The 15116-nt window shown below is 33.7% G+C and overlaps 1 protein-coding gene across 3 annotated transcripts in view; it reads left to right on the top strand.

Moving 5' to 3' along the window:
- smad1 (SMAD family member 1) overlaps positions 1-11936 on the top strand; it is a 32754-nt gene extending 20818 nt beyond the window's left edge. For 2 of the 3 annotated variants that reach the window (XM_051897258.1, XM_051897250.1), the window contains exons 3-7: positions 829-1107; positions 3842-3958; positions 5972-6193; positions 6439-6695; positions 10411-11936. In XM_051897258.1, coding sequence (XP_051753218.1) covers positions 829-1107; positions 3842-3958; positions 5972-6193; positions 6439-6695; positions 10411-10554 — 1019 coding nt within the window. In that variant the 3' untranslated portion in view covers positions 10555-11936. The remainder of the gene's footprint in view (positions 1-828; positions 1108-3841; positions 3959-5971; positions 6194-6438; positions 6696-10410) is intronic. The other variant, XM_051897268.1, reaches the window with a different exon arrangement.
- Positions 11937-15116: the final 3180 nt, after the last annotated feature.

The following is a 15116-nucleotide window of genomic DNA, read 5'->3' as shown; positions in this document are numbered from 1 at the left end:
TAAATGAAAAGGCATGTGGGCTTCATAGGTGGAAAGATGTTTATAGTTGAAAATCTACTTAAAAACACCAGTTACCACATTTTATTGCCCCACTATTTTTAGAGAGCACGTTGGTGTGTGACAACTGTGAATATGACTCTTGGATAAGATAGGTAATTTGTATATTTTACAGAAATACAGAAAATTGTGGACAACAAAAAACCAAATATAATTATAAATAATTAAATGAATAGTTCACCCAAACATATAATATAATTCAAATATCAAATAACAAATATTCTGCTAGAATTTGCTCACCATCATGTTGTTCCAAATCTTGTGAAACTCACAAGGTATATGCTTTTTGTCCATACAATGAAAGTTGTTTTGGACCCCATTAACTTTTTTCAAAATATCTTCTTTTCTGTTCCAAAGAAAAAGTAAGTCACACAAGTTTGGAACTACATGAGGGTGAGTAAATGATCACAGAATATTCATATTTGGGTGAACTAACATTTTAATTTTATTTGTTGTTTTGCGTGTGCAAATTGAATTCGTTATAGGTGCACTACAGAGGATTTACTGTTAAATAAATTCCCCAAATTGCTACGGTAAGCCTACAATAATGATTAATATTCAGAGCTGTCGGGTTTGTTATAACAGGAATTTTCCGGAATTCATTCATTCTTGCGTGTTTATGTCGTGTCCGTAAACAAAGAAAAGAAAATTAGGCCATTAGTGGCAGATGGATTCATATCTCATTCATATATCAAAGTTCGATGAATTCTCGTATCACCTTCTCCACTCTGATTGCTAATGATTGGCATATTTCTCTATCTCTATTCCTAGTGCTGCCACCCGTGCTGGTGCCACGAAACAGTGAGTTCAATGCGAAACTCTCTATGCTGCCACGCTTCCGTAACCCACTTCACCAGACAGAGCCGCCAATGCCTCAGAACGCCACCTTCCCTGACTCCTTTCCCCAGCAGCCAGCGAACGCCCTACCCTTCACCCCGAACTCCCCAACCAACAGCTACCCCAGCTCGCCCAACAGCGGCACAGGCAGTACAGCTACCTTCCCACATTCACCATCCAGCTCGGACCCAGGCAGCCCTTTTCAGATGCCAGGTGAGCTGCACTTATGCTATTCATTCTTCAATGTCTTGCTTTCTACTGTAGTAGAAAATGTACGCTACCGATCAAGGGTTTGGGGTTGGTAAGGTTTTTAAAGAAACGTCTTATGCACGCCAAAGTTGCATTTATTTGATCAAAAATGCTGTAAAAAGGTAATATTGTGAAATACTACAGGGCTCGACAATAAGGACTGCCTGATGGCCCGGGGCCAGTGTAAATGCGCTCGGGACAGTTGACGGAATTGTCACTTGCCCGATCGGGCCAGTGTTGTAGGGGTGTGCGTTATATATCATCTATGATATCGTAGTTGTTGATTTGACGATCTGACATTATTGAGTATGTCCCTCGCCTTACAAAAAACAAACAAAAACACATCCATTGAGTGCACGTATACTCTACGTGACATAGTTTAGTAGTGCACGTGCATATTTAGAGTGCACGATTTCACTGCGTGATTTAGTCTATTAAAATGCCCCCAGAATTCAAGATAAGGGGCAAAAATGCCCCTGTATGTCTTTTGTATTTATATAATTTAACATAGTTAACCAATATTACACGAAGAGTGCCGTTTTTATCCAAATACAAGCATGATTACAAATGCGATATTAATTTTATACAACGTACAGTTTAATAAACAAGCAGTTTATATTAAATGACTTACATTTTAGACACCAAATCGCTCATTTCGCTTGTTTTCGCCAACGAAAATAGTTCCAAAGTCCACAGCAGTGTTTTGCGTCTCTGAGCAACACTTCCTGAATGAATCAGCCGTTTGAATGAATCGGTTGAATCTCAATGACTCGCTCATTAACAGGGACTTGCTGCCACCTCCTGGTGGGTTTAATTTCACATTTAAAGTATCTTTTCATTTTATAAATAATTTCAAATAACAGAATTTAACATTTTATATTTTCAACATTTCAAAAACAGTATTTATGCATCTGTAACTGCTCTTGACTGATTAACTTTAATAAAGTTTAATAAATAGTTATATAGTTATATATTAGATTACAATTTCTGTAACTGAAAATCTCCTATTTAAGCCTACATAAAAACCTGAAAAGCACTGTTTATTTCATGTATGTTTATTCTGTTGTATTTATTTGTGCTATTACTTGTAATAATCTGTTCCTATTTTATTACTTGCTGTTTACTTGTCTAACAATATTTAAAATTTCAGTGAGTTAATCTAGTAGCTTTTGGTGTCATAACCTTATTTATTAATGTATCAAAAACAACACAAACAATAACTAGGCTTATTTTATTGGCCCATTTTCTTTTCTTTTACTTTATTTTTTTTATTGTGGGGCCAGTGAAAATTTTGGCAGGGCAAGTAAAAATTTGATCCACTGGCCCAAACTGGGCCAGTAGAAAAAATCCTTAGCTTTGAGCCCTGTACTAGTACAATTTAAAATAACTAATTTATGTTATAATGTATTTTAAAATTTTCCTGTGTTGGCAAAGCTGAATTTTTCAGCTGAAATCATTCTAATATGCTAATTTGGTGCTCAAGAAACGTTTATTATTAATATCTATGTTGAAAAAAGTTGTGCTGCTTAATATTTTTTTGTGGAAACGTCCACATTTTTTTTTGTGGAAAAAATATTTTTTTTCAGGAATCCTTGATAAACAGAAAGTCCAAAAGAGCAGCATTTATTTGAAACAGTAACGTTATGAATGCCTTGTCACTTTTTGATAAATTTAATGCATCCTTGTTGAATAAAAATATTAATTTCTTTAAAAAAATCTTACTGACCCCAAAAATTTTAATGGTAGCATGCAGCCCCTAAAGGGACATGGCAAAAGCAAAAGAAACAGCATGCAAAGTTTTTTAGGGGAACGCAAAACATTTGCAAGAGAATGCAAAAGCATTGACATGTAATTTGTCCCATCTCATTTTTTCCCCCTTCACCATGTCCCTTTAGGGGCTCCGTACTTATGAGATTTCAGTGTTTGTGTTGAGACAGAACCTTAGAGCACAGCACTAGCAATGAAAAGGTCATGGGTTTGATACTCAGAGAAGTACCTGTCAAATGTGTAAAATGTAAATAGTAATTATATAGTATTTTGATACTTGTGTGATTACCATATACATATAGAATGGTATTGAGATGATACTGTAAGGTACTGCAAATAATACCATATTTTTTAAGGGACATCAGACACATTGTTTGCTAACTGAGTTGCCTTGTAAATTTGTAAGAAGAGAAAATAAATTTTAATGGTAGAAGACTGTTAGTTAAAGGTACATGACATGTTATGGACCCTTTTCACAGACTCTGACATCATAACTCTAGCAAGATATTTCTTTTTTAATTCATGTACATGTATAATACTATACTTTATTAATTAAAATGACATTAAAAAGGACAAAACTAGTCAACACTGCTGCAATGGGGTTTCTTCTACTTCTAAGGGAGTAAATTTGACATCTTCTGACTGCTGTGATCCATCTCTCCCAATTTTTTTCCTCATTTGGAAAATCGTGGGATACTCAATATTGACATTTTTCTTTTTTGTTTTGATGTTGTCACAAAAATGAATTTTAAAAAATACGACTTTTTGTTGTCTCCCATGTACTTCTAAGAAGAAAAGCTGGAAATGGTTAATTGTAGGTCTATTTATATTGTATGTATAAGTTAGTGTTAGGTGGATTCTGTTGGATAATGTTTATGTGCTTATTTATCTACATCTGTTTTGCCTGTGTTTTTGGGTGTTGCTTCAAAAGAAACCCCTCCACCTGCTTATATGCCCCCAGAGGAGCCAATGACACAGGACTGTCCCCAGCCAATGGACACTAACCTGCTAGTTCCCAATCTGCCATTGGAGATCAGCAACCGACCAGGTACACTCCATTTGCAGCATAAAAACCACCATAAAATAAGACAGCACACTAAGCTTCAGTCATTCCAGCAAAGATATTGCCTATTCCTTATAGCCTGACATGGGCTGCTTATAGCTATCAGCAGCTGCCTGCCCACACTGCAGGTGCAGGAAGTCCACACACAAACATACTCTCTTACACACACACACAAAGTCACAGACAATCCAACTTTTTGTCACTTAAAGGGATAGTTCACCCCAAAATGAAAATTATGTCATTATTTACTCACCCTCAAGTTGTTCCAAGCTTGTATGAATTTCTTTCTTCTGTTGAACACAAAAGAGGATATATTGAAGAATGTTGGTAACCAAACAGTTGACGGAAGCTATTGACTTCTATAGTTTGGAACAACTTTTTTTTGGGTGAACAATCCCTTTAAATTTGGTTTATCTTGCAGTGTGATTATGAACAAAAAAAGCTAAATAAATGTTACACAGAAAATCAAAAGTAAATTTGCACAGTTAACTACAAAATGCTGTAAAAACAACCTTTAATATGGCATACTATGTAATTAATTTTTTACTTTTCCATATTAATTTCTTATGCATGTTTGGAAACTTTACCTCAACACAGTGTTTAAAATCTGTGTTCATGGCATTTTTAAATATCTCTCTAAAGAAATCAGTGCTGCACTTAACCAGACTCAATGACCCACCAATTTGTAAAGAGCAAAAAATATACAGTTTGCATACAGTGAAACCCAGAGTCTCACAGGAGGTGAGGGGTGTGTGCAAGGTGTTGAAATGTTTGTGGAAGTTGCTGTACAGTTTGGGGATGCGCGCTCAAGCTGCATCCTGTGCAGTGCTGTAGTGCACACTTCCATTGTGATAGGCTAATGGGAAAAGAGTAGACAAAACACACCTGTGGCCCAGTGTCACAGACCAGAGGAAGCTAAGAAGAAACATGCTGTAAGATAAACACATTTTACTCTCTTTGGGATAAGCAGAGAAAATGAGCTGTGGACATCAGAAAGAGGACATTTTAATGATTGGTATTTTATGGGACCTATAAGTTAACTTGCACTGTGGTGGGATTTGATACGGACAGCTATCCCACTTGTATTATGCTGATTTGGTTGTATTTTGTAGGCCCTTGAATAGTGCAGGGTTATAACCAATCACTGCTGCCTGTTACTAAAGTGTTACCATTAATAGCCTAGCAACAGTGACCTCATATAAATACCCTAGTAAAATCGATATGCCCTCTGCTGTAAGAGATGAGATGCAAGTCTAAATCTGTTAATCATATTGCTAAATCACTTTCAAAGACACAGTCCAGCACTAAAGGTGCATTAATATATTGCAAAATAAAATGTTTTGGGGGTTGTGTCAATAGAGTCAAAAACAAATAAAAATAATTATATAAAGCATGTTGACCTATGAAATTGCCAGCCCCTCTCATTAAATATATAATCATTAAATATAAATATTAAAAATGTCTCATTAAATATATAATCATTAAATATAAATATTAAAAATGTCTCATTAAATATATAATCATTAAATATAAATATTCATATTAAAAATGTCTCATTAAATATATAATCATTAAATATAAATATTCATATTAAAAATATACACTACTGTTCAAAAATTCTTAAATTTTTAAAAGAAATTAACATTTATATTTAGCAAGGATGCGTAACATTGATCAAAAGTGACAGTAAAGACATTTACAATGTTACAAAATATTTCTGATTTAAATAAATGCTGTTATTTTGAACTCTCTATTCATCAAAGAATTCTGAAAAAATAGTAATGACAGCTAAAATTCAGCTTTGCCATCACAGGAATAAATTACATTTTGAATTGTAATAATAATTAACAATATTACTGTTTTTACCCTGATCAAATTAATACAGCCTTAGTTAGCATAAGAGTTAGTAATATTTAAATTTGCACACCATACTACTATGGTTTGCTATGGTAAGTGCATGTGCACTTGCATTCATTGAGTTCATAACTTTTTGTGCAGATGTTCAGCCTGTGGCCTATGAGGAACCCAAGCACTGGTGCTCCATTGTGTACTATGAGCTGAATAATCGTGTGGGAGAGGCCTTCCAGGCCTCCTCTACCAGCGTACTGGTGGACGGCTTTACCGACCCCTCAAACAACCGCAACCGTTTCTGCCTGGGTCTGCTGTCAAATGTCAACCGCAACTCGACCATCGAGAACACACGACGCCACATCGGAAAAGGTTTGATTTAGCACTTAAAAAATGACTCTGTATAAATCAACAATTCTAGTATGTAATGTAGGATATATTGCATATGTAATTGATGATTATTGATTAGCACAATTATCTAGCACTAAAATATGACTTGGAGTTAATGTGATAGTAATATGATCTTGATGACATGGCCTGTCTCAGAAATATCTGTTAATAAGCTAAATATTCATGATAATGTAAACTCAGAATCACTTTTTTTTTTCATACATCAGGAGTCCATTTGTACTATGTGGGAGGAGAGGTGTACGCCGAATGTTTGAGCGACAGCAGTATCTTTGTCCAGAGCCGCAACTGCAACTACCACCATGGTTTCCACCCCACCACTGTATGCAAGATCCCCAGTCGCTGCAGCCTAAAGATCTTCAACAACCAGGAGTTTGCTGAGCTCTTGGCTCAGTCTGTCAATCACGGTTTTGAAGCCGTCTATGAACTCACCAAAATGTGCACCATTCGCATGAGCTTTGTAAAGGTAAGCTATAAACTAGATAAACAGATAATTCATAGCTTACCCAGCAATTCTTTCATCATTTACTCACCCTAATGTGGTTCCGAACCTGTATGCATTTTCTTCTTCTGGGAAAAGAAGAGAAATTTTGAAGAATGTTTCTGAATGTCAGCATATTAGCTGTTTTTCTCCATATATACTACCGGTATATAATATAGGAATAATACATTTTTTGAAAGAAGTCTCTTATGTTCACCAAGGCTGCATTTATTTGATGACAAATACAGTAAAAACAGTAATACTATGAAATATTATTATAAATTTAATAATAATAATAATATTAAATTAATAATAATAATTTAATAATTTAATAATAATATTAAATTAATAATATTATTATTAATTTAAAATAACTGTTTTCTATTGTAATATATTTTAAAATGTAATTTATTCCTGTGATGGCAAAGCTGAATTTTTATCAGCCATTACTCCAGTCTTCAGTGTCACATGATCCTTCAGAAATCATTCTAATATACTGATTTGGTGCTCAATTATTATCAATTATCATTGATGCTCAATTATTAATAATCAATTATTAACAATCAAATTTGAAAACAGTTTTTGCTGCTTTTCTATTTCGAAACCGTGATACTTTTTGTAGCATTCTTTGATGAATAGAAAGTTCAAAAGAACAGCATTTATTTTAAATAAAAATCAGCTGTAACAGTAGAAATGTTTCTGCTGTCACTTACCATTTAATACGTCCTTGTTAAAAAAAAAAAAAAGTATTATTATTATTTTTACATTTTTATTAAAATTACCTTTTTTTTTCTTTTTTTTTATCTCTTACCCCAAACTTTTTGAATGATAATACATTTACATTGATATAGTAAGAAATGTTTCTTTACACACCAAATCAGCATATCAGAATGATTTCTGAAGGATCATGTGACATTGAAGACTGAAGTAATGATGTTGAAAAATTAAGCTTTACCATCACAGGTATTAATTACATTTTAAAATATATTAAAATGCAAAACTACAAAACTAAAAGTATAAATTTATCATTTTAAAATTAAAAAGTGCAGGCAAAAAAATATGTGCCAAGCCCAAAATGGCTAAACACTAAGCTTTTAATTGTCTTAACCACAAAAGTCACTGCTGTCTCAGAAAAACATGAAAGACAAAATGAAGATTTTGGCAGAATATGGGAAGTTGTGTGTGGAGTGATGAATCACAATGAAACACGAGTTGCATGGTGATGCTCCAAAGCAGTGTCTTTGAACATCTGCTGAGAAATATAATAATAAATGCATCTCTACCACAGTGAAGCTTTGAGGAAGAGCTGCCATTGTGTAGGGAGCCTTTTTAGCTGCCGGTATTGGTGAGCAACTTCACTGTGAAACATCATTTAATGCTTTGGAGTACAGAGAATATTGCAGAATGGCTTGCTTCACACAATTGAAAAGTTGTTATCTAAAGAGGAATGATCAGATGTTATTTTTCAACAAGACAATGCTCTTGCCCAAACTGCAAAGACAAGCAAGAAGTGGCTTGAGAACAAATCCATCAGGCTCATGCTTTGGCCTGGTCTCACATTAAACTCAAACTAACTGGGAGACATTTTTCAACTACTCATGAACTGTTTGAAGTAGGGATGCATCGATACTAGTATTGGTAACAGTGTTTGTGTACACATACTCATACTCATTAAAATGCTCCAATACTAACTATCGATTCCACGCAGCATGTACAGTACAGTGCTTGTGACAAAGAAATACCCAAAACAGAGCAAACAGAGAGCAGAATGGATGTATCAGAGAAGGATGTCTATGAAGTAAATGTATCGAATTAATAGAATGATAAACAAATAAAATATTTACGCTTAAATAGCTGCTGGGCACGAGCTGATCAGTGAGTCTTCTCTTTCATGTCTTCTTGCACTTGAACGAACAAATTCACGCAAAATTATGTCAGAATGCCCATATAGGCAAGTATCCTTGTGAAACCATTATGGCATGGATTATTTATTATGTAAACTAAGCTGTGTTATTCCCTCGCGTTCCAATATTGACGTAAAACGTCATCCTTCACATGCACAAAAATGTGCTTGACATAACACCACAGTGGAGCGGTGGTCACGTTGAATGCTACAGATTCTACGGACTATTTAAATTGAGCAGTGTAACTTTTTATATGTTTGGTTGACTATTTTATTTTGATAATTAACAGGCCGCAATGTTTATTTATTAAACTTTATTTTGTTTTTCTCCATTCAAACAAAAAACTTTGTTTCTTGTTTAAACAAAAAACACAGACACTGAAAGAAATACATACCAGTTTGGAACCATTTGTGTGCGTAAAAAGCAGGATTCAATGACAATTTTTGTTTTTGAGTGAACTTTCCCTTCATGTGCATGATGTGACATGAATCCTTATGCTCTGTTGTTTATGCTGCTATTTATGCATGTAAAACTAAACCGCTGGAAAATGTTTTGATAATTTTAATGGGTCACAGACACTTATCCATTCTAATTTAATTTAATTCTAATTTAAAATAATCTTGTTGATTAACGGTTAATGATCACGTCGGTTCGGTCAGGAACAAACCCGAAAGGAACATCTCTATTTATTTTGAATTTTCGTTTAATGCATCATTTTCTTTAATTAGACATTAAATGTTTTTTTGTTAATAAAATTTAGCTTAACCATTAAAACGGAGTCCAGAAAAATTAAAACAGAATAAACTAAATAAATAAAATTTTTATTATTTCATAGGTGCCTAAATTACATTGCAAAATTAAATTGCATGTACTGCAAAAAAAAAAAAAAAAAAAAAAAAAGTATCTTCCTCAGGTTTTACAATACAATACAATAACAATACAAATATCTAAACATCCTTAAATCAAGATACATTTACTTGAGATGCAAAATGAAGAAATTAAGTCTTGTTTTCGGAGAAATTGAAAACAAATAAGTGACTTTATGCTTAAAACATGAAAATTACTTTTTCATTTGAATTAAGTTGATTTTTCTAAACCCATTGGCAGATGTTTGTTGTTTTAATCATAAAATCACTTTCACAGGATCACAAAATTTCTTATGTCATTTTGCTTCTCAAGTAAATGTTTCTTGATTTAAGAATCTTTTAGATATTTGAACAAGACAAAACCACTGAAAAAGAACATCTCTTTTTTGCTGTGAGATCAGAAGGTACAGTAAAAGTTATTTCCATATTCTAGTGTTTGGGAGCAGAGCTATTCAAACTTTAAGCTATTTTTTTGTCAAATGAATTAAAAAAAGTACTGGAGATCTGTTGGAAATTGTATTTTTAAACTTTGAAGTGTTGCTCAAACTCATTGTGTGCTTCCTATACATTTACATTCAGAGAACATATTGACGTACGTTCCCTTTATTCTTTAAATTTTCTGTCTTAAAAAGGTCTTAAATTAAATAAAAGCTGCAGAAACCCTGAAAAAAAGACCACTAAATATTTTGCCATGTTTGGCTTGGCCCAGGAGTGTATATATACATATACACATACATGTTTGAGCCCAACTGACTTTTCTTTTATAAACAAAAAACATGAAGACACTGAAAGAAATACGTACCGGTTTGGAACCATGTGTGTGCGTAAAAACCAGAATTCAATGAGAATTTTTGTTTTTGAGTGAACTTTCCCTTCATGTAACAAACAATTTTAAGAAGAACTATAGACATATTTGTACTTGTGTTTCAGGGTTGGGGTGCAGAGTACCATCGACAGGATGTGACAAGCACCCCATGCTGGATTGAGATTCATCTTCACGGGCCCCTGCAGTGGCTGGATAAAGTCCTTACCCAGATGGGCTCTCCTCACAACCCCATTTCCTCTGTGTCCTAGACAGAACTGATCATAAGGCAACTGCTGATGTAACCCTGTCAATCTGGGTTCCCATGCAGAAGCTGACTGATTGAAGAGAGAGGTTGGAGAAGGCAGGAGGGTGGGGTTTGTATTCTACTTGAAGGCAGTTTGTTTGGGGGCATAAAATTTGGCTGAAGAGTCCTCAGTTCTCAGCCCGTGAGAATCTGGAAGATACTTGACAACTTTGTGTGACCAAGCATGTTAAATGATGAGGCCATCATACTTGGGGCAAGTATCCTCCTTTGGTCTTGTTTGTGAGAGAAGTTGGGTTTTAAGCCAACTTTTGGCTTTGGTTTTCTTTCTTTTTCTTTTGCATTTCTTCTCCTTTTTCCAGTTTACAAATCAGTATTCCATTGGTGAAAAAAGATCTGCATCGTAGTTTAGAGACTAGTACAGTGTTGTACAGAGTAGGATAGCGTGAACACGTCTGGTAGACAAAAAAGTAAGATAACATGCAGAAATATAATGCTTTAAATGAACTTAATGGCATGAAGCTGTAAGAAGATAATGAGGTTATTAATGCAAAATTTCTCACAGCTGGAAAGAAGAAAAAATGTAGCAAAAATGGACAAAAATGTCTAATGTAGAATGAAAAATACATATATTTGAATACGCAAAACTTTTGAATGGGATAAACGTATGGGGAGTTAGGGCATGTTAGTAGTGGGTAGGGATGCATGAGCAAACTCATGCGTATGTTGCGCTAATTTTATCACAGTTGTGTTCGACTGATTTTAAAAAATGGGTGTGTAAATGTACTTATTAGTAGAGAAAGTGCTGTGCAGTCTGTTTTTTTGCAAGTGTGGTTTGATCCCCAGGATTGTAAGTCTATGTCTACGAGAGCAGAGGCAGGCATTGTTTACTTTGTCCATATGTTGTGCACTGCACCACTGTGCTGCACGGAAGAACGTCCTCTTTTCACTGTTTTTTTGTTTGTTTGTTTTTTCCTGAAATGCCATGAATCTGTTTTCATAAAACACCTTTAGAAAAGCAAGAGAAAAAAATATACATAATGCCTGTGCATTTCCAGCATTTTTAGAGTAAAATAGTTACCTTTTTTGTTGACTAAATTCTAAATGGCACTAGAGATATTGTTTTGTAAAAAGTAGATCTTTTTTTGATTAACTTGCTTTTAGTTTTTTTATTTAAAGTGAAATCCCATCCACTGTTAAAATGTTAACATTTTTGTATTTTTTTGAAGAAAATATATAATGTCGTTCCTTCATATCTGCACTTTCATAAGTGGCTTCTTTGTCTCTGTCCTTTTTTGTGCTGTTCTTGCTTACTTGTACTCTCAGAAAGCAGTTTTATTCCATGAATATCAAGTCTCTACTGGAAGATTCAATAAAATTGTTTCATTATCACTGTCTTCTTGTCTCTTGGTGTTTAGGAAGTTTGAAGGCAAACAAATGACTATTTTACAATCTCAAATTCATTATTATTATGGAAATAATGTTAACTAATTGGATATACAGTGACATTAATACAAATTTAATACATCAGCCTATATAATGTTGAATGTTGATATGTAAATAGTAGATAAAATAATTGTAGAAATCAATCTGTAAAGTAGTCTAGGCCAAAGATTATGATAACTGATGGTAAAGGCTTAAGGTAAAACTATCGTACTATCTTACATTTATAAGATAAATGAGATTATTAAATGTCATGGTTTTACTGGAACTAGAAAACAGCACTAGTTTCATTTATCCCTTCTGTCATATAAAAAGAAAAAGGAAACGGCTCCCTCTAGTGTCATAATCTGACATTTGTATTGATGGTTTGCATTGCAAACTACCGTGTTGTAGGTGAAGGCGCCTCACATTTCTGTATCATGTGACACAATATTAAGTTAAGTAGCATCACGCATCATGCCTTTACAGACATAATGACGCATGAGTGGATTTGCCTATGTGAAAGAAAAAAGATTCGCGCGTGTTCACGAGAGCACCACGAGGCATGCGTGTTGGTGTGAGAGAAGACGTTGCATGAACTTGCGTTGGAGATTAATATTTTAGTAAATAAAGTGGTAAAGTATGTTTTGTTATATAAACCAAATAAACCACTCGCGTCCCTTCATAAAACTGAGGTTAAACCACTGGAGTCCCATGGATTTTTATGATGTCTTTCTTTCTGGGGCCTGAAAGTGGTAGTTGCGTAGACTGTCAATGGAGGGACAGAAAGCTCTTAGATTTCATTAAAAAGATCTTCATTTGTGTTCCGAAGATGAACGAAGTTTGGAATGACATAAAGGTGAGTAATGAACTAACCCTTTAAGGGTGGGTTAAGGGAGGTCAACAGTCATAATTACAGAAATTAATTACAGCTGTAATTACATGCAGGTATTTTTTTAATTATAAGTACAATGTAAAAACATCTATGTACAAAATAAGTGCATTGTATAAGGCACAAATAGAATTAACTCACTGATAAAAATCACAGGTTTTCTGCTGACATCAACATCTAGGTGAATAGCAGGACGTTTGTTGAAAAGTTTGAAGTCACAGCAATCCTGCATCTAGATGGCAGCAAAGACTGGGAATTTTCCATCAAAGCTTCAGGTAAGATGTTCCCCCAAACTTGTTTGTTTTAACCATATGTCACTGATTATCATAACAGATTTTTTGAATGGTTTTGCTTACATTTCCGCTACATCAACTGTTTTGATGTTAAATTTCTATATTATTTTATTTGTCATTTGGATATAGACTAGAATTTGTTGTCCATATGTGGAAATTGACAGAATGTAATTAAGATTTGCAGAGTAACAAATATTGTTTTATTTTGAAGTGAAACGTTAAAGTTTTGAACCTTTGGGTAAGATACCTTAGAATTGGGGCAGAAGGCTTTAAAGACCTTTAAAGAAGTCATAGCCTATTCACGGCTCGACAATAAGGACTGCCCGATGGCCAACTGAGCAACGCTTCCTGAATGAATCAGCCGTTTGAATGAATCGTTGAATCTCAATGACTCGTTCATTAACAGGGACTTGCTGCCACCTACTGGCGGGTTTAATTTCACGTTTAAAGTGTCTTTTCACTTTTAAAATGATTTCAAATAACAGCATTTAACGTTTTATATTTTCAACATTTCAAAACATTATTTATGCATCTGTAACTGCTCTTGACTGATTAACTTTAATAAAGTTTAATTATATAGTTAGTTATACATTAGATTACAATTTCTGTACCTGAAAATCTCCTGTTTAAACCTGCATGAAAAACTTGAAAAGCACTTTTTTTCATTTAGTTTGTTCTGTTGTATTTATTTTTGCTATTACTCATAATTTGATTATTTGTTACTATTTTATTACTTACTGTTTATTTGTCTTACAATATGTAAAATTTAAGTGAGTTAATCTAGTAGCTTTTAGTGTCATAATCCTATTTATTAAGGTTACATGTATCAAAAACAACAAAAACAATAATTAGGCTTTTTTATAGGCCCATATTCTTTTCTTGTACTTTATTCATTTTTTTGTTGTGGGGCAAGTGAAAATTTTGGCAGGGCAAGTAAAAATTTGAACCACTGGCCCGACTGGGCCAGTAGAAAAAATCCTTAGCGTTGAGCCCTGCTATTGCTATTATAACAATATTAAATATAGACACACACACACACACACACACACACATATATATATATACTATTTAGAAATATATAGAGAAATTCAGTATGTCAGATTTTGTCATTTGATTTTAGTCATTGTCCACTTTAACATTTAATTTGGAAAGACTGAATAAGTTTCAGATGTATTCTGCAAAAATCAGGTAGGATTTTCTCCCATGACTCTTTGTGCTATAACAAATAAATTGGCAAATGTCTCCATTTATTTTCCTTAATAATATATTTATAGGCTGCATGCTAAAGTTATCTCTAAATATGTTACAATTTAGCAATAAATGCACACTGCCCTTTTAGATGTTGGATTTTTATAGAAAGCAGCTTCTCAGAGTGCATTTAATGCTCTTGTTCACCATGAGCCCTGGTTTAAACAAACACATTATTAAACTAGGGGAGTAACAATATATTGTGCCACTATATATTGCAATACAAAAATGCCACAATATTTATCGTGGATAGTGACAAAATGTATTGTGTATAGTTCACCCAAAATGAAAATTACTGTGAGAAAAAAATTCAAGTTTACAGTTTTAGTGTCAGTACTACATTAAACTACTATATATAATGTTGAATATAATGTTTAATAATGCAATGGGGGCATATTTGTGAGTCTTGATAATGTCTTATGTTACCAGTAAAAAGTGGCCTACATTATTTTAAATATATCCAGTCAGTGACAGAGTGCAAACACATTTGTCTAAAATAATTCTGTATTTTCAGCTTCAGAATCATGAATTATTTTTATTCTGGTGTCACCATTTTCCTGTGCATTGGGTTACCAGCACCAAGTCCAAGCCTATTCATTTCCACCCCCAATGTAATACCAAATTTAGCATTTTAATCAACAGTAAATTTTTTTGTTTATGTCGTAATATTATATTGTGAGTTCAGTATTATGATATGTATCAAATTGTGACATG

The sequence above is a fragment of the Ctenopharyngodon idella genome, chromosome 1 (assembly GCF_019924925.1).
Source record: "Ctenopharyngodon idella isolate HZGC_01 chromosome 1, HZGC01, whole genome shotgun sequence".
Taxonomy (NCBI): domain Eukaryota; kingdom Metazoa; phylum Chordata; class Actinopteri; order Cypriniformes; family Xenocyprididae; genus Ctenopharyngodon; species Ctenopharyngodon idella.
The sequence above is the reverse complement of the archived record's forward strand: the minus strand, read 5'-3'. Positions and strand labels throughout refer to the sequence as shown.